Source organism: Xiphophorus maculatus, chromosome 18, assembly GCF_002775205.1.
Source record: "Xiphophorus maculatus strain JP 163 A chromosome 18, X_maculatus-5.0-male, whole genome shotgun sequence".
In the NCBI taxonomy this organism is placed as follows: Eukaryota; Metazoa; Chordata; class Actinopteri; order Cyprinodontiformes; family Poeciliidae; genus Xiphophorus; species Xiphophorus maculatus.
In genome coordinates, this window is record NC_036460.1 from 14,539,242 (window position 1) to 14,560,444 (window position 21,203).

At 36.6% G+C, this 21,203-nt stretch overlaps 1 protein-coding gene across 7 annotated transcripts in view; it reads left to right on the forward strand.

The window, feature by feature from the left end:
- The window catches only part of kirrel3 (kirre like nephrin family adhesion molecule 3), a 191,941-nt gene extending 174,964 nt beyond the window's left edge, over positions 1-16,977 (forward strand). For 2 of the 7 annotated variants that reach the window (XM_023351558.1, XM_023351561.1), the window contains exons 12-17: positions 10-220; positions 1,665-1,772; positions 4,088-4,171; positions 4,470-4,585; positions 5,257-5,343; positions 10,618-16,977. In XM_023351558.1, coding sequence (XP_023207326.1) covers positions 10-220; positions 1,665-1,772; positions 4,088-4,171; positions 4,470-4,585; positions 5,257-5,343; positions 10,618-11,079 — 1,068 coding nt within the window. In that variant the 3' untranslated portion in view covers positions 11,080-16,977. The remainder of the gene's footprint in view (positions 1-9; positions 221-1,664; positions 1,773-4,087; positions 4,172-4,469; positions 4,586-5,256; positions 5,344-10,617) is intronic. The other 5 variants (XM_023351559.1, XM_023351562.1, XM_023351563.1 and 2 more) reach the window with 5 other exon arrangements.
- Positions 16,978-21,203: the final 4,226 nt, after the last annotated feature.

The window sequence follows — 21,203 nt, forward strand, 5'->3', positions numbered from 1 at the left end:
TTTTATCAGGCCTGGTCATGGAAGGAAACTGTTCTGGAGTCTGGAACCTCTGGCCGCTACACTGTGGAGACTGTCAACACAGAGGAGGGAGTCATTTCAACACTTACCATGAGCAACATCGTCCCAGCCGACTTTCAGACCATCTACAACTGCACAGCATGGAACAGCTTTGGCTCTGACACAGAGATTATACGCCTTAAGGAACAAGGTGGGAGCCAAGGTTCGACAGGTTCCACCTTCCTCTTTTCATATGCAGTTCTCGTTGGTGTTTAGATAGTAGCTGTAGGTAGTCTGTCAGCTGTAATATTTTGTGTGTATCGCTGTGGTTGATTCCATCTGAACGATTGAATTTGTGAATATACAGTGCGAGAGTTTGAATGTGACAATATGATGGCGTCATATATATAAAGAAAAGTCAATATGTTTTATTTAAGACTTGATCTTCAGAGTTGAGCACAGTTCCTGTCAATTTGTCCCAACCTTTCCAGGTATGGTTACATATAAAAAAAAATGTGTATGGGTTTAAATGTGAGAAAATGAGAATTTCATTTAAAAAAAACCTGAAGACTTTTGATAAATATAACAAGACCCTGTTTCGAATAGCAGAGGTAAATAAGAATGAAGATTGTAGGATTTTAGATGTTTGTTCTTTAAAATTTTTGTCTTTGCTTAAGTGTTGTAATAAATATTACATTCATCAATTATAAAGTATTTTGGATTGCTATCAATTAGGGCTACTCAAAGCTTTTAGCATGTAGAGGAAAGTCAATTATTTTTAGTGCAAAGGCTGATATGAACTTTTGCTTTCATCAGCCTTAGGATGTCATTTGGTGGTTTATGTGTTATGTCAGCATTGCAACAAACCTTGTCTAAAAAGTTCATGGGAGCCTGGGTTGGCTGAAAATCAAATTATTTATGCTACTACCGAGAAGCATAGATAGGTGGTTCTGAGGCGCTTTTAATGAAGCTGCATATTTTTGAATACTCTGAGTAAGACATGAAACTATTCTTTTTCCTTTTTCCCTCCAGCATAGCAAAAGTCATATTTATTCTAGTTTCTTCTTGCAAACAATTAACAGCACATTGTTAATAAAAATACAAAGTGATCAACTTCTTTATTGCTGTAGAAACATCACCTATTATTTTGCATTTGTTTAAATCAGAAATATTCATAAATGTGGACTGGGACCTTTTACGTGCACAACAGCCTATAAATACATGCCCTCTGGTTCAGTCTTTTCCCAGATGCAATGATCTCTTCCAGAGCGCACAAACATGATTATCCTTAAATGGATGCAGAAACACTTCCACTCTATTCAATGAAAATTACAGCACTATGTAAAATGGTTCTAGTAGCTTGAGTGAGTGTAAATTAAATTTTATCAGACTGGACAGTGAGAAAATAAAAGGAAAATGTTTACCCATGGTAATTAGTTTTAGTTTGGATTTGCTGCTGGTAGAACATACGGCTTTCTATTTGCAACATTGTTCTCGTCTATTTCTACAATATGCTGCCACAGACGATTAAAAATAAGCCAAAAAACATCTTCACATTGACTGTTTGATATCATGTGCTTTCCTGCCATGTCCAACGTTCAGTATGAATGTGTGATATTTGTGGCACTGTGTTATAGAAGGACATGTCTTGATGTTGCTTTCTACAGAATCTCTCCCAGTGGCTGTGATCATCGGCATCGCCGTGGGAGCGTTCGTCGCCTTCATTGTCCTAATGGGCACCATCAGTGCGTTCTGCTGCACCCGCTCCCAGAGAAGTATGTCTCCTTTATGCTTTTGTCTCCACCAAAGCATGCATGCCAGAGTACGGTTTCGTGCCTGAGCATTCGGAAAAATGTCCATCTGTTTAAATGTATAGACGGGGACAAATGTGTTGTCACCTCCAGAAGGGATATGTTAAAAGCCTAAAAATAAATTCTGGATTTCTTAACAAGCATATTTTTTATAATGGAATATACTGGAAAAACAGCTGAAACACTGACTTCTTTTAAATATCGACTTAAAACCCACCTGAATTGTATTTGAAATGTAATCAAATACAAATTTATTGATGGAATTTGACTTAATGCTGTGTTTTGATTATTGATTATATTTTGCATTTTGTTTCTGTATTTGTAATGATGTAAAGCACTTTGAAATGCCTTGCTGCTGAAATATGCTATACAAATAAAATTTGATTTGATTTAGATTTTTGATTTGAAAAAGTTATTTTAATTTCCACAGTTTTATTCAGTGAGGAGAAAAATCTAATTGAATAATTGTCTGTGGTAAAGGTTACTGGTGGCACCATGCTATAAGACTTCACAAGGATACAGAGAGAAGGAACTCTGACATTCCTCTTTACGTTATCTCTCCAGACTATCCAAAGTCCTGGCTCTCTTATGATCTCTTCTCTTCAGCTAATCTTACACATTTTTTTAGGCTTTAACGGCCTTTATTGAAGAATAAATAGAAAGAAAATAAATGGGAGAAAGAAAGATAAGAAATAATGTAAATGACCTGAGAACAGGGGTCAAGCCCAGGACAACTGCGTTGAGGACTAAAGCTTGTGCATATGGTGCATATGCTGTACCCATTGAGCCACCTAGTTTTCTATTAGATTTAGGTATAAGGAGTAAAATGGGAATGCAAGAAGTTTGATGTTGTATCTGGTGAACCACTTTTTTATGAATTTGGTTATTTGTTTGGGATCTTTATCCTGCTGAACAAAAAAACACCAAAAACTATGTTTTTGGTTTTCTAGTAGCATCTCCCAGACAGTGGCAGCTGTTACTCACTAGGGAGGGTCATCATCCTGCAGTTGGAAAGTTGTGGTTAGATTGCTACTTCTTAATTGAAATACAATTAACCTTAAGTTATGGATTGGTATACAAGTGTCCAAACAATGTGGCAGGGTGAAACAGACTCATAATGCAGGCTCCTTTGAATGGTCTGTATCACCAGAAAAGCCCTATTGTTCAGTCCAATTACATTTTTTCTTACAATCTCCTACAACTGCAAGGACTCTGTAATGTATCATAGCTCCTCCACCTTAGTTAACTGTTAGCTTGAGGTGCTTTTTCACATATTAATCTTTGTTTCACTCCAGACCCAAAAAGTAGCCCAAAGCTAAATCTTAGTCTCATTTGATTAAGAGCACAGGTACATAAGCATTTAGCAGACTCAGCATTTTAGCACTGGTGATGGTAAAACAGAAAACACTTTTTTTAGATAACTCCTAAACAACTGGTAGGGCATGTAAACAGTATTTAATAGACTTTAGATCTACTGTCCCCAAGATGTCACTCTTTTCTGCACTTCTCTAAGAATGAATTTTGAAGGTACTTCCTTCACCATCCTGTTCAGTTTGTCTGGAGGTATATATGGGATATACTGTGTATATATATATATATATATATATATATATATATATATATATATATATATATATATATATATATATATATAACCCAAGAAAACAAAATGTAGTTGAATACTAATAGAAATTTAATTGCATTCCATTTAAAATTATTGTTAAGGCTACCAATAATTGTGCCAAGGCCGATTTTGTTTAAAGCTTGTTTGATTACTTTCCTCCCATTGAATAAATGTAATCAAGTCAAAGGTTGGTTCTTTCTGCATTTGTCAGTGATTTTGCTTTAACCAGACCTGAATTTATCTTGAGGCTTTTTAACATTTTTGCCTGGGGTGCCAAGAAGTTTGTTTGCATCTGTAGATATTGCTTTGATGAAAAGAAAAAATCAGTGCAATACAAATAACCCAAAAGATTTGTTTTTAAAAAGATTCAAAACAATTAACACAAGATGAATCACTGGTCAAGATGGATGTTTTTTTGTTTGTTTGTTTGGTGGTGGTGCAGAAAGAGCCAGATTGCGATCAGGACTCATTTCATGCAATCTCAGTCTGGTCTGCACTTGCTGTGGAGGCTATGTACATCTTCCATTTTGTTTGCTGCCACCTGCCCATAATCCAAGTGACTCAAGTTAGTTAGAGGCAGTCAGTTGCTGCCTCCATCCAAAAATCACGCTGTACTACTGGTCCCTTCAGCATGTCTATTGTCTGTATACTACAGAGGAAGTGCACCTGGTTATGCCCTCACTGCCCGTCTCCATCTGTGCTCACCAGAGAGAAGTTGCAAGCAAAATTAAGACAGAAAGTAAGACCTTGTTATATGACAGAATAACATCAGCTTTGTCCCGAACAGAATGAGCCATCGTTGGGGAAACTGCAGATTTCATTTCTATAAAGAGAATAGATAATCTTTTGTTGGCAGGGAAACAATGTGATTAATAATGCTTTGTGTTGTTTTTCGGGAATGGGTGCGCTCTAACAGAGCAAACCCGGGGTGTCTCTGCTAAATATTACAACAGTGCAAATTATTCTGTCAACAAATACAGATTGCCATTTGTCGCAGCTCATTAAGGTGCGTTGTTTGCCCTGTCCGTTCATGGCAGATCTGAAGGGAGTTGTGTCTGCAAAGAACGACATCCGGGTGGAGATTGTGCACAAAGACCACAATGCGGCACGAGAAAATGAAGAACACAACTCCATGAAACAGCTGATGGTGAGTGTGAGTGTCACAGCATACTTACTTTACAGTTCTTTCTTTTTTTCTGTTTGCAAAAATAAGTTGTCACCTTTTTTTTCCCTTTTATTTTGCATCTGCATGTCCTTCCAGAGCTGACAACTAAATAATGAATGAACGCTACGGCTGGTTGTGCTGTTTTCCCTGGAATAAATTATTTCATGAGTAATGGACATGGAAAAAAGGCATCTAGACTGAACGTGTGTTTTAGTCCGGGGAACTACTTTTTTTCATTGTGTACTGTCGGTTGCATTAAAGAAACAAACCACAGTCGACATTTATTATCTACATGTCTTATTGGCTCACAGAAGAGCACTTCTTCTTTTGAGCTTTAACTTTGGCCATCTTGCTGTTAGTTTTTAATGTTTTCGAGTTGCATTGCAGACTGCATTAAAAGTGAGAGCAGAGAATTGAGCTCAGCTACCTCACATAGCTGCATTTTGTAAAGATAAATAAAAGATATTCATGGATGAATTATTAATACCGCCTGCCAGCCCTGAGTGAAGGTGAAGCATGTTTGACTGATATTAAAAAAGAAGAACAAGTGATAAAAGTTAAACCAGTTCGTTTCAGAACATTTTTTTTCTTTTACTGTGAGCGCAGGAGCTTCGGAAACGGCTCCGTTTCTTAATATACTTTACTTGATGTCTGTGTAGGTTGAACGAGGAGAGTTCCAGCAGGAATCTGTTCTGAAGCAGCTGGAAGTGTTACAAGAGGAGGAGAAGGAGTATCAGCACATTAAGGTACGGCTCATGATCAATGGCGGCACGAATGCGAGAACCTGGGAGAACAATAGAGAAAAGTAGGTGGTGGGAGAGAAAATACCTTGGGGGCAAATGAAGGGCTTCAGTTCTGTAACAAAAATAACTAAAAGGGCAATAATTCTTCTCCTACATTGATTTAAAGTATAAAGGCCTTGGAAAAGTGGTTGGTTATTTATCAACAGCATGTATTTTTTTATTATTATTCTTTTATTATTCTGAAAACTCTTAGTTTTATTTTCAATCCTCCCAATTTTTGCTTATCAGTTTTACTGGATCAAGTTTTTTAATTTATGTTTTTTTTTTTTTTTATATATATTTCTTTCTGTGTTAGTCCTTTTCAAAAAGTAGCTTCAAAAGTTTACAAATTCAAAATTGATTACATAGCTAACATGCACCATAACCTACTGTTAGCAGTCAGGTTACGATGTTCCTCTCAATCTAATATACTTGGCCAGCTCCATTAGGAGACAGATTTCAATCTCAGCAACACTAAATAGGCAGTGGCAGAATCACAGCAAGTGAGGAAAACAAAATGTGACTCACAACTCAGGTTGAGCCCTTCTGGTGGCAGCTAAAAAGAAAACAGAGTGATAAATTTAGAAGCTTGATGTAAGAATCACTGACCTCTGGTACCTCACCCAGTTTTTGATCAGTGACACTAGCTGTATGCTAGGTAGATCCATCTTTTAATATCTTTTACTCTGCTCCCTTATCCTTTTGCCATTTCTATTCAGCTTGGTTTTAAATATACATTCAAAACAAATTTATAAAATATCACAGCGGTCTCATCCAATCCAATCAAATGTTTCACATGATCCTTTACAATGCAAAAAAGCTTATTGTTCATATATTTTATATTTATGCTTTGATATTCCTATAGCTCTTGAAAGTGACATAACCCCTCAGTAGGAGCTTAGCGGTTGTCATGCACACACATTTTTTAAATGAAACACATCAGTTAATTTCAGCAGATGTTTTTCTTTTGACATACATTTTGGTCAGAAAGACAAAAAATGACAGGAGATGTCACACACACATTTTACTGAGTTTTGTCTCACCAGAAACTTTTCAAAGCATAATTTGTCCACTTTTGAATATATCAGTGTCATGATTGGTGCTTAAACATTGACAGATGGCAATACATACAGAGACTGAAGTGTTGAGGAACTGATGGAACTGCTCATTATGGATAGTAAATATTTTTCTAACCTCAATCTCTTGCTCTTTAACAAATTTAACCTGCTAAATGTATTAACTGGACCCTTAATAAATGTATAACTCTATGCAACTCAAGATAAAGTAGACAAGTGAAACAAAAATGGTTCAAAGTTGATTAACTAAGTTGAATCTGGTCTTACTTCATTGATGATCTCTTACATAACTTGCAACTTATGTCAGTTGCATAACCCTCCACCCCCTCAACATTGACTGTCCACAGATATGAGTAGGAAGGTATTGAGACAAAAGTGAGCCTATCTAGTTTAGAAGCTTTAATCTATTGTTCTATTTTTTACCAGGCTTTATGTGTCTGTCTTGTGAACCTTTGTCATGACTTCTTTTGTGAATCCTGAACTCCAGTGGAATTAAACTAGGCCTAAATACACATTGGAGGGGCTATGTTTCTCAGCTTGCCAGAGAATGCCTTTGGCATTCTCCCAAAGAAGCAAGTTAAATATTGTTATAAAATATAAACCCTTGTCTTGTACTTATTTGCTGATTAAAACAGTATGTTAAATTAAATAAAAATAATATTAGCTATTGACGTGTGTGCAGAGAATTGTAGTCAACCACAGTCATAAAAAACAAAGAACTATCACTAACTGAGACTCCACTATGGCTTAGGGTAAAGAGCCGTTCAAAAGAATCAAATCTTTTGACTTGACCCTAAATAAGCGCAAGATATTATTAAGTACACCATGTTAGACAATGTTTTCTCTCAGCCAGAGGAAAGCCCAATGTAAATTTTTATTACAGGTAATAGATGTAGGTAGTCAGCACAGCTCACTCTCTTTCTCAACGGCCTGGTCATCATCATATCACACTCATTACAGCCGCAGCAGTGCAGGCCAGGTCGGACAGACTGAGAACTACATAGTGGTGGTGTGCTATTTGTATTGTAATAGTGTTCTAAAAATAAAAGTTCTGAAACTTATCCCATCAGAAACTAAAAGGTGTTGCTGCAGACATCCTAATCATATAAGTGGTTCTGTCATGTTTTCTTTTCACGGATATCTTTCTGGTGGATGTTGACATCTCTGAAGTAAGGGTGTATGCCTGCTAGCTTGATGATGTCCTTGTCCTGTTGATCTCTGTTTGATGCTAAAGAATCCATCTGCGTGCTGTACTCTGGAAAATGTTTGCAGCTGCCTGACAGTGTGGAAAATTCTCTTTTCAGTTCTCAGTATTTACCCTGACAGCAAAAGTTATCTATAGGTGAGCATTTACCTAGTATGTGTGGGTCTCCTTTTTCAATGGCCCATTACAGGCATGAGGTAGGGTGATGTGTTTGTCAATGCAAATAAATCATGTGATCTTTTCATCTTATTCGCTGAAACCAATCACAAAAATTGTGTAAATAAGCAATAAAGCCAATAAATCCAGTATATTAATCAACTGCGAGTTTCAACAGCACCTGGAAACAGCTCAGATATGCTCTGTAAACAAGATGAATTTGAAAACAAAATTTACAATTTTAAAATATCCAAATTGCTATTTAAAGCATGGAGTTTTTTCTTAATGACTTAATGACTTAATGACTGTGCAATGACAATTACGGCGAAAAATACAGAGTGGGCCTCTGCTTCATTGTTTTAATAGTCTTTAGATATGAGTACAGCAAAGTGGTTTTTGAAAAACGTGGCTGCATGTGAGTGAGAGGTGCAAAAAGAAAATATCCATCTTGCAAAACATCATTATTTGTGTGGATAGGGCCTCAGCATTTTAATACAACGAGTACTTGGTATTAGATGGTCATTTCTGAATATGTGCAATTGCTTTTACTCTAGATTGTATTGACTTATAGCCTTTAACCCCATTTCTGTGAAATATTTTCAGCAAGTTCATCTCTAGTAAGAGTAAACTAATTTAAAACCAAGAAATTAGTTTGAAAGAAAAAAAAATGTACTCAAGTTGCATTATTTTTTTGTAATGATAGTTTCTCAGACTGGGTACACTAAAGCACTTCCTATTTTGCCACATATATTTTTGAGTGTTGGAGTTTCTAAAATATGAAGTCGTTCAGACGTCTGAATACTGCAGGTATGTATTTTCTGTCTGTAACAACTCTACACTATTGCACTAGAAAATATGACACAGATCTATAACTCCATCACAACATAGACGTTGAATGTGCAGATTATGACAATGTAGGAAAATACTAAAAGTTTCTTGTCATTCCTTTTCTGAACTAATGTTAAAAATAAAGCAACTCACACAAAAGCAAACAAGTCAACTATATTTAGAAGAGGCAATCAATGAGAAAACCTTCCACTGCTTTCAAAGAGATTGACATTTCATTAGTCGGTTGTTTCAAGAATGTCCTAAACCTACATGTTAAAGTGATGTAGGTGGTATCCATTAACTCTGCACGTTGTCTCTTGAATCTTTTATGGAGAGACAAATTCCACTATGTTCATTTTTGCTTTTGTCATTTGCTTGCTGGCACTGGCTCCCTGAAGTGTGCTTCTGTTGTGTTTGCCTGCTTACCTGCTGCCTCGGGGGCCAGATTTTTTGATCCTCCTTAATGACAGCGTGCATGAGGCGAGAGCAGACCGAGCAAGAGATAAAGGCCAGGCGCAAACAATCTCCCTGTCTGCTGTCAGATAATGACAAGCATAACGAGGATCCTCTCAGGTTGTCTCTCCCATTATGAGCTGCCTTCTTTTGGGATTCGAAGCCACACTCGCTGTGCTTGACATTCACATCCATTCATAAGAGAACATTAAAAAAAGCACACATGCCCCTGGCTGGACCCTTAGAAACAACACAATGCAGACAAACAAGTGGCACAGCTGTAACCACAGAAGCAGTTCCAACGCTGACATGGAATTACAGACACTGTGACCCATTAAGGTCTAATTAAAGCTGGTATGCATGTGAACTTTGCAGTGACACAGATGCCACACTGAGCATTGAGCCAAGGCTTAATTAGTGAGGAACGTGGATTCAAGGACAGAGTAGTAGCACACCAAACCTTCACACCAAGTTTCATCTGCACTTTCTTTGAAACACAAACAAACTGTTACTTTGTGTTGTTTGGTTAGAGACAGTTTGGCATTAGCTACTCTCCTGCCATGGCTTCAAGTATGTAAAAAAATACAGTTAAAAAATTATTTTGTTTTAATTACTCTTAAAAGATATTTTTTGTCATTTTTTTAAAGTGTGTTTAGGCTAGGAGAAAAGAGGAATTCCACTACTTCTACAAACAGTTTAGGTGTTTATAAAAGTTGTGTATTTTACTAGCCAGATTAAAATTTAGCTGCTTGTTCTAATCTTTGCTTCATATAGAGAAATATGGAAATTGTGTGCGCTGTAAATAAACCTGTGGGGAGTAGGGTCACAACATCTTTGCCAGCAATAAAATGCCTTAAATATTGCTCTTGCCTCAACTTTTATTGCTCAGTATTTGCAAGTCTGGCCAACATAGACTAATTGGCTTTATTCACTTCCTCTTCTGCCATTGCCAAACTAAAACCATAGGGAGTCTACAACTCTAAAACAGTACAGAATAATAGCATTATTGTCAGCAACGCTTCCTTCTGTTCACTATTTGATTAAACCTATCTTGATAAATCAAGCTCAATGGTGATCCCAGACGGATCACTGAAGGGAGATGAGAATCAAGCGGAACTGCGTAGGAAGGCATGGTCTTCTACCTTCAATGGCATGAAGATTATTGAAAAGTGCATTTATTTCAGTACTTCAGTTTATTAAGTGAAACACATTGTTAGCATATAGAACATACAGTATAGGCCAATGTTTTCAAGCCTTTATTTCTGTTGATTATGATTTTCCATTCACAACTAATAAAAACATTAGTATATATCAGACCAATAAAAAAGACTTTTTATACAGAAACGTAGGCTTAATGAAAAGTTTGTTTAATACCTCCTTAAAACTGTTGTTTTCAATGATGCTTTTCGTCTGACACATTGTAATTTATTGAATATAACTGTATGATGAATGAAACTGAACATTTAAGCAAACAACTGTTATCTTATTTGTCATCTGTGTTATCTTTATTGTCTTCAATAGGACCCTACAAATGGCTATTACAGTGTCAACACCTTCAAAGAGCACCACACGCCTACCATGACGGGGAATCAGACCGCTGAGGTGAGGAACTCCACCAACACCGGTACCCTCGGCAAGCAGCGAGTGCCAACAGGCATGTCCTTCACCAACATCTATTCCACGCTGGGGGCAGGACCCAACCGCCTGTACGACTATGGCCAGCGCTTTGTGCTTGGCATGGGAAGCAGCTCCATCGAGCTCTGTGAGCGGGAGTTTCAGCGTGGTTCGCTTAGCGACTCCAGCTCTTTCATTGACACGCAGTGCGACAGCAGCATCAGCAGCTATAGTAAGCCGGATGGATATGTGCAGTTTGATAAAGACAGCAAGGCATCTGCCTCTTCCTCTTCCCACTACTCCCAGTCATCCTCACAGAACTCGGACCTCACCCGACCCCTCCAGAAGCGGATGCAGACCCATGTCTGACCGCTAGAGAGGGAGGGTGTTTGGATGAGGAGCAACAAGCAGAAAGGATTGTAAAACTGTTAAAGATTCCACCTGCAGGATCCCATGAATTATCAGTGTTTGTAAAAATTTCCTATGGGACGCTCAAACAACGACTAGGCTTGATGGACCTTGTGACCTGCTTAGGCATCAAAATGTCCCCAAAAAATTAATCAAGAAGCCTTATATTTCCTTCATGTTTAAATCATCAATCCTCTCTCCCTTTTTCTTTTTTGACCCAAAATAGAGATGTGCCACTGAGAGCTTATTTGCCAACACAGACACTACAAGTTTGGAATTTAACTTGCAACACTTGGTTTCTACATTCAGATTGTTAAGGAATCAGAGAGCATGATTTCAAGGCTTTGTGTGACAATCAGCTCTGCTGGCATGGACCAAATTTGCTTTCTGAAGACTGTGACACAGAGAAAAAGTGAGCATTCAGCGCAGCACTCTGCACAAACTGCCAGACAATGAAACAAAGCCAACGTCCTGCTGCCCTCTTGTAGTTTAAAGCACAACAATGAATGTGCATGTTATTTTCTGTCTGTTAAATTTATAACTTACAACACTTTCTCCTTGCCCGTTCACGCTGTGTGCTAAGGTTAAGTTGTTGCAGGTGGAGGAGAACTTTAAAAAGAACGCCTATTTTTCCCATCTTTTTCTATATCTGAGCTTCACAAGAAGAAGAGCTAAGATCTCAATTGAATTTTTGGAGTCATGTTTTCACTTTGACGCTGCGATAAAAGAACATCAGTGTCCACTTTCAAGCATCTAATTTTTTGACTCATTTTCCACATAGCGCAGAAATATACACAAGCGCCTCTTAATGTCTATATCTATTTTGCCTTGAGGGTCTGTTTGAACTGGGTCATTGCTAACTTACTAAGTGAGAGAGACAAACACTATCAGCTGTCCAGCTTATGTGGAGCTGCATCCAATATTATGTTTTGATACCAAATCTAGTTCCAAGACACATAAAAGAGGAAATCTTACAAGCTTGCATTGCATTTGTCAGTTTTTTTCTTCTAAATCTAAAGGTAATCAACAACACTGATAAATAAACAGTAAACATAATGTTCTAGCTACTTGTGTGAATATCACATTAGTATTGTCAGTATCACTGTTGACACTGGGGCTTAGTGCATCCTGACTGTATACCTACTAGTGATTGTGCTGGTCGAACATGACAAACAGAGACGGTTTTATTTATTTTTTCTGTTTTTATGTTGGCTATGAAGACGGTGGTGGAAAGCTAATGCCTGTTTTCTTCTTTTCTGTGTGTGACATATATTAGGTTTTGTTCGGTACCCAGTTGCTGATGCTGTACTCAGCCTTTAGCCACTTACACACTAACTTTTATACCATAATAACTCTTGTAAACATAACTGATCTTTTTAGAGAGGTTTGTGGGAAAACCCAGACTATTGTCCAGAGAGTTTTTAAAAGTACCAAACCCTGCGAATTCAAATAGGTGATAAGCCAAAGCTATTGGTTATATCCATTTCTTTCTAACCAGAACCAACAAAGTGATTTGATTCTTGTTTTGACTGCGTTTTTAAAGCAGATGTAGAAAAACGACATCATGACTTCCAAAAATGTTTACACCACTTTAGCAGTTATATGATTTTTACAACTATTGGCTTTAATGTATTTTATTGGGATTTCAGGTGATAGACCATCACATAGTAAAATATGAAGCAGAACGAAAATGATGTTTGTATTTATGCTATCTATCTTCCCATCAATTCTGATCAGCTTCCATCATATTTTTCTGTTTTATTCAGGGCAATATGCAGTGTTTGTTTTCCTTTACACATAAATTATAAAGGCCACAAAATTAAGCTTTTGTTTCATGTTGGCACATTATTCCTCTACATGGCTAGTGGGAAGTTGCAAAATGGACTTCTTATTGCCTTTTATGTTTTCACCTTTCCATACAGACCAAATTTGTAGAGTGCGTGACTAATAATAGTACTGTTGACATACTCCTAACTGAGCTGCTCCTTCAAAATTACCTCATGCTCGCTTCTCTGATTAATGCTGTCATTGCTTGGCTTGTTAGCTGGAAAGCCCTACTCATTCTATTTCTGCATGATGAAATGGACAATGGTCTTCAAGACTTTCAGAGCTTGTGATATTGCTTTAGAACTTATCCCTACATTCCCCAACTTGATGACAGACAAGTTCGCTGTGTTCCTTGGACTTGATGATGCTGTTGTTTTTTTCACTAACATCTGAGGCCTTCACAGAACAGCTGTTCTGAGTTAATTGAGTTATACCGCAATTAAATCACACATAGTTGGAGTATATTTAATAAGTAGGTGACTTCTGATTGGAATTGATTGCACGTTATTTTATTTAACGAATACTTTAGTTACATACTGATGTGTGCTGGTCTATGATATAAAAGCCCAATGAAATGCAGCAGAGCTAGGTTTTCATAACGCGACAAAAACTTCAAGGGATATGAATATTTTTTCGTGAGGCACTGTGTATTGTGCAGTACATCATATATAATACCAACATACAACCCTTCATGTTTTCCTGCATTTCCTGGTTTTACCTTGGAATTACATTTGCTTTAATTATCTCAATATTTTGAGAGATAAACTACTGGGATTCCTGGAACAACAAATACTCTCATAAAGCTGGAACACTTTGGCTGATTATATTTTCTTTAAAATTACATAAAAAATAAACTACAGAGCATAAATGGATTTCAGAATGTCCTATCTAATTCAGTAGGTTTTTTTTTACTTAGTTTGCACTGCTGGAGGCAGCTCACTGGGACGATCCTGTGTGAGCTTGAAACTTCCAGTTCATGAATCACCAAGCACTGTATTTGAACAGAAGCAAGTTGTTGTTGTAAGCACTTTACACATGATCATATTCAAGGTATTTGAATGGGGTTTTTCCACTTGAGAGGTAGCGGTTTGGACTAATTTTACAAATGGACTGGTGCCCATTGTACAGCTTAAGACAAAAAGCTCTGTTTCAATGCTGATAATCCTGCTTGGTACTTAACAGACTGTATATAAATCTGTAATACTGTCTTTCTCTGTATATATTTATATATATTTTTTTCTTTTTCCTGGTTTTCATTTCTTTTTCTCAGATTTCTCAACAGCACATTAGCTGTAGAGACAAACAAACATATGGTATCAAAATTATACAGAGAGACAATAATGTTCTCTTTGTTTCCTTTCCAAAAATTTCATCAAGCCTGCCTATTTCTTGCAAATTACTCTGACAGCTCTCAGGAGCTGCTTTCTCTTTCCAAAAGATCTCACCAGGAAAACCAACACTGCACACACAAGGCTCTAAGACGAGCTTAGGCAGGGACAGCTTTAAAGTGAGAAGCAGTAAGAGGTTATTATTCTGTCAGTCGATGGGAAAGATGCCCAGATGCTTAGCAATATATTGCATTCAGCACCGTGATGACTGTCAAGAATGTCTGTCTTTTTTTCTTTTTTTTTTGCCATTAAGTTTTCTTAGTTCTTATGAGTGCAAGATATTTTTTTTTATTAGTAGTAATTGGATTTAACAGGGTTCCTAAACAGAATGAAGAAATTATTGATTTTATTTTTGTCCAGGTTTGGACTGGTATGAAACAGACATTATTCCCATCTCCGTTACCTATATGTTTCCTTCCATCCATCCATCCATCCATCCGTCCGTCCATCCATCCATCCATCCATCCATCCATCCATCCATCCATCCATCCATTCATCCATCCATCCATCTATCCATTCATTTTGCAGGTTCCAAATTGGAAATGTATTCAGTACATCCATAGTAAACATTTACTAAATTTCAAAAATTGGCAAATATTAATGTAAAATTTCAGGAAATTCAAGTCTGGAAAAGTATGAAATTTTGACCAGAACAATGTATATTAACACTAAACTACAGTAACTGAATTGAACTATACACTGTATCTTTCTTGACACATGTGGCTTTAATCTATATTATCTGTACATATTATGAATTCTTTTGTAACACTACTTTACAAAAGTTATCAGAGCTCTGATTTTTAGCAACCTTCAGCTTGTGAACAGGAAAACTTTGCCATCCTCTATGAACTGCAGCTTCTGTACTGATCCAAGCCTAATACATTTTTCCAGTCCAGCGAATCTCCTGCACTGCAAACAGATAAATATTTGATTGGCCTGCCTTCTGTCTCATTCACCCCTAAATGATGGGCATAATGGCTATTGCGGGCATAGAAGTACTACATGATTTGAGTGCCATGTTGGTCCCTGGGAACCAAAGTCCATGTTGGGAAACTTGTGCCCCGTTCACCTGTGGACAGCTCACCGGCTGGTGCTGCCTGTTTGCCTGGCTGCGAGCGGCAGACAGATGCCAGGGTATAACAGATGATTACACACAGAGACCCAGAACAATTACAAGAGGTTGCTGCCCTTTCGTGATAAAACAAGACACACTTCTTAGCGTGTAGGATGCAGGATAGTCCTTTATTCAGGTATTCTAAGAACAAGTCTCTAATAACTCTTTTTAAGGTTGAAGTGTCTGAGCTCATTAGCAGGGCAAAGTGCTGACTGCACCACCAATTTTGCTCAGTCTGAATAAACTAGACACAATGCAACAAGAAATACAGAACATTCCGGTGGTCAATATCTTGCCATTGATTGCAAACCGAATCCCATCATCTATGCTCTCCCCTTGTGTATGATAGTTGTTAATATCTATGGCAAAACCCATTAAAGCAGGTGCCATTTGAGACATTGAACTGATCTTCATAAACCTTTTATAACTTGTAAATGCTTTCTGTCTTTTTCTCTCTGTTTTTCCTTTCCTACCAATCAATACCTTGTTAGTACTGTGACAAAATACAGGCATAAGATCAACACTAAAATAGTACCTTCAGTTAATCCTCGAGTTTTTGTTTTAGCCTTCAGACCACTTCTATAATGATTTGGGTTTAGGTTGAAAACTGAAAGAATTACAGAAAAAAAACATCTGAAAGTCAATTGTTCTAGTTATCTGTGATTGGTTGAGTTGTTTTGTTCTCCTGATGATGGCAAGAGGTTTCACTGGTGCATGACTCAAGGTCAGATAAAGTAAATATGGTCATGGTAAAAAGACAGCAGGACCTCTGTCAGTTCTAAGGTTGTAGCTTGTGACCAGGTTCTGAAAGGGTTTATATTGTTCTTTATAATTACCATGTATTATTTATTAAACAAAAATTAAAACAAAATATGAAGGTGTAAAGCTATGTACCCAAGATATGTACTTAATACATAAAACCCTGTAATTTAAAGGGGGTGTACTTTCTTTTTACCATGAACATTCCATAGAGCAGTGGAGGCTTCTAATGTAGATGACATGGCTTACCTCCCAGGGTGTAATGGTATTTGGGGGCAGCATTGCTGATCAAAATTAAAAAGTTATGTACATTGAACAGCAGATATCTTCTTAAGTATGCATTGCATGTTCAGCCAATGCTGCAACCAACTATTTGAAATTTGGTCTATTTGATTATCTCTTGTTCAAAACTTTTAAATGACTGAACTTTAAAGTGAATGATGTCTGAAAACTTTACTCCAATCTTGAAAACACAAGAAAGACCTTAGGGAAATTGTGAATGGCATAGAAGGACGGACTTGTCCATTCAAATAGAACCAAGAGGGTCATTTTAAGAATGTTATAAATAGTAACAATGCACATACAGCAACTTGATGACAAGAAGACAAGATGTAAATTCTTTCAGGTCAACCATTATTTTAGGCAGTGGCTGTCATATATCTGTAAAGAGAAAAAAAAAGAAAACAGTTGTATTTTAACAGTACTGGTCTGTGAATCTATGATGCTTTTGCTCTGTATATTTGGAAAATAAAACTGATGTTTGAATTTGTGTTTATTTTCTCTGGTCTCTGTCATTTGGGATGTCACTGGTGGATTTTGCAACACAAATAAATCAGTTTCCCAGAACTTAAACACAACATTTATCAGAATTGAGGATTATAGCCATCAAACTTCCCCAAAAAGAAGTTAGTAGGAAATGATTTAGTCAGTGTTATAATAGTTCAGGCTTTTTGTTTGTTTGTTTTTGCTTCTGCTTTCCAGGCTAGAGCTATGCACTATGAAAACTGTTAAGTTATACATTGTTTAGGAGAAAATGTGAATCCTTAACAGCCACCACAGAGAAGACAGCAAAATGCATTATAGCTCTATGGCAGTACACAACAGAAAGACAAAAACAAAAGATACATACTGCTGAATCCAATAAAGGCTCTATTTCTTACATTCACTACAAGTGAATGTAAGAACGAAATACAAATTCAAGAAATACATGCCCTCTAGCACTTGACCGACCTACAGAATTGTGTCATTTTTTTCTTCTACTTTTTTTTGCTTTTCTTGTGTAATAACTATCATGACAACATATTATGTAGGGTGGACAAAAGAAAACAACAAAGATGATAAACAGAATCTGAAAGAGGTGTCTTAAAAAAATACAAAAAAATCAAAGCACAGTCCAAACATAAGATTTACAAGATGAGTCATCCTTCAATTGATCATATAGCAGGGCTTGGTGATATGCTCTAAATAATACATAGATCGGTTGAATATTGTGAAACACAATACCTATAATGCAGCTAAAACTTTTGCTCAAATTCTGACCTTCATTTCAACACCAAAAGCAAGTTTTGAAGCTGTTTTTCCACATTTGTTATTTGAAATAAATAGATATTTGTTATTTCCCACAACAAACATCTATTTGATTGTAGGTTATAAGAGCTTTATCAACAGATAAAGAGCTGATAAGAGCTTTATCAACATTTTAAATCTACTTTTGGTAAGTTTGTTAATTTTTCTGTGAAATTGAGGGAATTCTAGACATTAACCTTTGTTTGTATAATGATAAATGTGCTTACTTGTGAAGTATGGAATAAAAACAAAAATTTGAATTTTCCAAGGGCCCTTCACTGCTCATTAAAGTTAGGCGCTATTGAATTTCGTACTGGGTTGCCACATGTATTGTAACATCCTATGGGAATCTTTTAGTTTTACCTGAGTGCTTTTTGATGTCAGCTGTGTTTCAGTTAAGCACACAATTGTGCAAACTGAAATTACAAAAATAAATTTGGTTAATGGAAACAAGCCAATTTAGAAAAAACTTGCACTTTTCAATGAAACGTTTTTGTGCCAGAAAGAGGGGGGTTTTCAGTCGTATTGAGATGTATTTCACAGAACTGCAATGGAAACACTTTTTTGCATCACACAAGTCGTATCAACAGCTGCATGTTATTGCTGGTGAAATCCACTCAGAAGATGACAGAAAAATAGTAGGAGGATGATTGTATTTATTTGTTTATTTATTTTGGAAATGTGCAGCTGGCTCCACCAGAGCTATACATTGTACATATCATAAAAAGCTGTGTGTCATTCAAATATGTTGCTGTAAAATTTCAGACTACAATTTCTTCAAAGGACTTCTTTCCCAGCCACTCCCAACTAGCTTAACACTCCAACGCCTGAATAAGTCGCCAACGTCTTCTCTGATGGTTGATAGAAGATGAGCCCTAGCACCATGGCTGAATTATGAATATATCTCAGGTAACTGTTTACACTCAATGCTGCCATGCTTTTAATTTATTTATTACGTGAAATAACTTATTCATGTTTGATTTTAATTTCTTTTGTTATTTAATGGAAACAATTGTGATACTATATTTTTTCAACTGCACAAAATCCAGATTATTTTTGTTTATTGTGTGTAAAAAGGGCAATTGTTCTATTGAGGTATGAAAAGTAATTGAGTTCAATCAAGCTTACGTCCTCATTGTGCCTTACTGCCAAAAATGTGATTAAAAAAAGCATCATTGTTCTTGAACATTTCTTGTTGCTTTGGACCAGGAAATAGCATTTAAAATCCTGAACATAAAGTATTGTAATTCCTGTCATAAACCATTCCATGCCATGTTACCTTCTTGTTGTTCCAGAGTTTGAAAAAAGAAATATATGGAGTTATGTTGCCCTTGTCTAAGTGGGTTAAAAGGATTGTGAGAATCTTTGTTCTCATTGTTAATTGTTCCTGTTATGTTGAAGACAGTTTCATCTTATTGTCTTGTAGATGAGTTACACTTTTTTAAAAGTGTTGGTTTACTAACAGTCTATTAAATCCTCTGATTTTAGCAATTTAATAACTCAAGCAGAACATATTCATGTCTGGGGCATATAGCTATATATTAGTGATTACTAGAAATCCAGACATTCACAAGAGACTCCTCTTAATGAGCAACATTTTACTAAACTTGAGTTATAGTTGATACTGTCGGCTGTCCCAATCCTTCTTATCACCTACAATCACAAATCAGCTGAAGGTCAAGCAAGAGTAAAATAACTTTTGTTATTTATGACAGTCTTATTTGTGCACTGACATCAGACTCTGTATATTGTCGTTCTTTTGTAGGTTTCACTATCAGCTGATAAGCACCTGAAACCTTCCCACAATTTCAATAACATGGAAGCTGTTTTTTTCTCTACTTCCCTTATCCCTTTACCTTTAATCGTATTTCAAGGACTAACATGATTTCTTCACTTATCAAAGAATTCATTGACATATGTTATATTTATACTATTGATAAGCGAATTAGTACTAATAAAATTCTAAATAAATTCAGAAATTCTAAATTATCCTTGTAGAAACAAATCTGAAATGGTTGGCCATCTAACTGAACACAAGCAGAAAAGTAGCAAAAATCTAAAAAAACAACTTTTAAAAACTATTGGAAAGCCTCCAGATCTGTTGATCAATGGGATAGAAAAAGATTAAAATAATGTGAGGTTCTCTTTGAAAGAAAAAGAAAAACAAGAATGAATCAAAACTCACAGTACTATATGATTTAGCAGCACTACAAATTCAAGATGAAGGAAAAGTGTGCACTATTTCTTCCAAACTGTAGCTAGAATCACATTAAAACACATTTTGCATGAAACGGACTCCCCCAGCCTCCTTTTGTGCTTCACCTAAAATATTCTGTAGGAACAAAAAAGGCAACATTATCAGATTTTCAAAATTTTCCTGTTTGTTTCGAGGTTTTGTTTTCCCCAACAGCAATTGGTAAAAGCAGAAACATGGGTGTTTATTAACTTCCCCTTTCTGTTGTTTCTTAGGGTAGTCAGCAGATTTCCATTATTACATATACATGAAGACCTTTAATCCATTGATAGTACCATCCCAGTCTAACGCCTGACTAAATGTACTCACACAAACACTGCAGCTCTCTTCAAGTGCTGGCTCCAGCCCTACAGAACTGAAACTTAAAAGTGATTTGAATTCCCTCATGCATATAGTCAATACAATGCTAGGGCAATTAGTCTTAGCTGGATTAATCTTCTTGCAGTCAGCAGCAGAGAGATGTGGCAGTCTAGTCAGAGTCAGAAACAATTCTCTGATTTGTAAACACAGCATGGCCTCGGAGAGAAAAACTAAGCCAACAACTAAGCACACAAAGAAAGGTTTGTGCCAGCATAAGGTAGCCTCAAAGCAAGTGATGCAGCCAGTTTAGCCTCAATATTAGGAATCCATTTGCCAACAACATGATTTCCCTGGAAAAACTTCCAAAAGAAAAATTAAAAAAGAATGAATGTTTTCCAAACATTACACAAATCATGCCATTTGCAATGGATTTAACTAATCACCGAGCTCCAACTCATTACTGAACTGATTCGGCCCAGACATTTGCCTACATTATCACTTTAAACACTCTCTTGGAACCAGTTCCTAGAAGCCACTAATTATTCAATCTTGCAGTCGCTGACAATACAGCAAGCCTGTGGATCTCCCTGTGGCTTTCATCCCCTCTAACAGATCCAAGTTGGAACTAAAAATTGCCACAAAAGTTATTGTCTTTCTTTTCCAATGAGCACCTCCAACAATTTACTCTGCCATGAACTACCTTGTTAAATAATTTCATTTAAAAACTAATAAAACAAAGAGTAGTGAAAATATAGTGCAAATGGCAGATTAACCATTGGTGTACCAAGATGTGTTACAAAAATTTCCAGTGGTTGGCATTTACTAGTGTGAAGGAAAATGTGAAACAGCAGGTGCATGAATGGAATGACAAAACCAT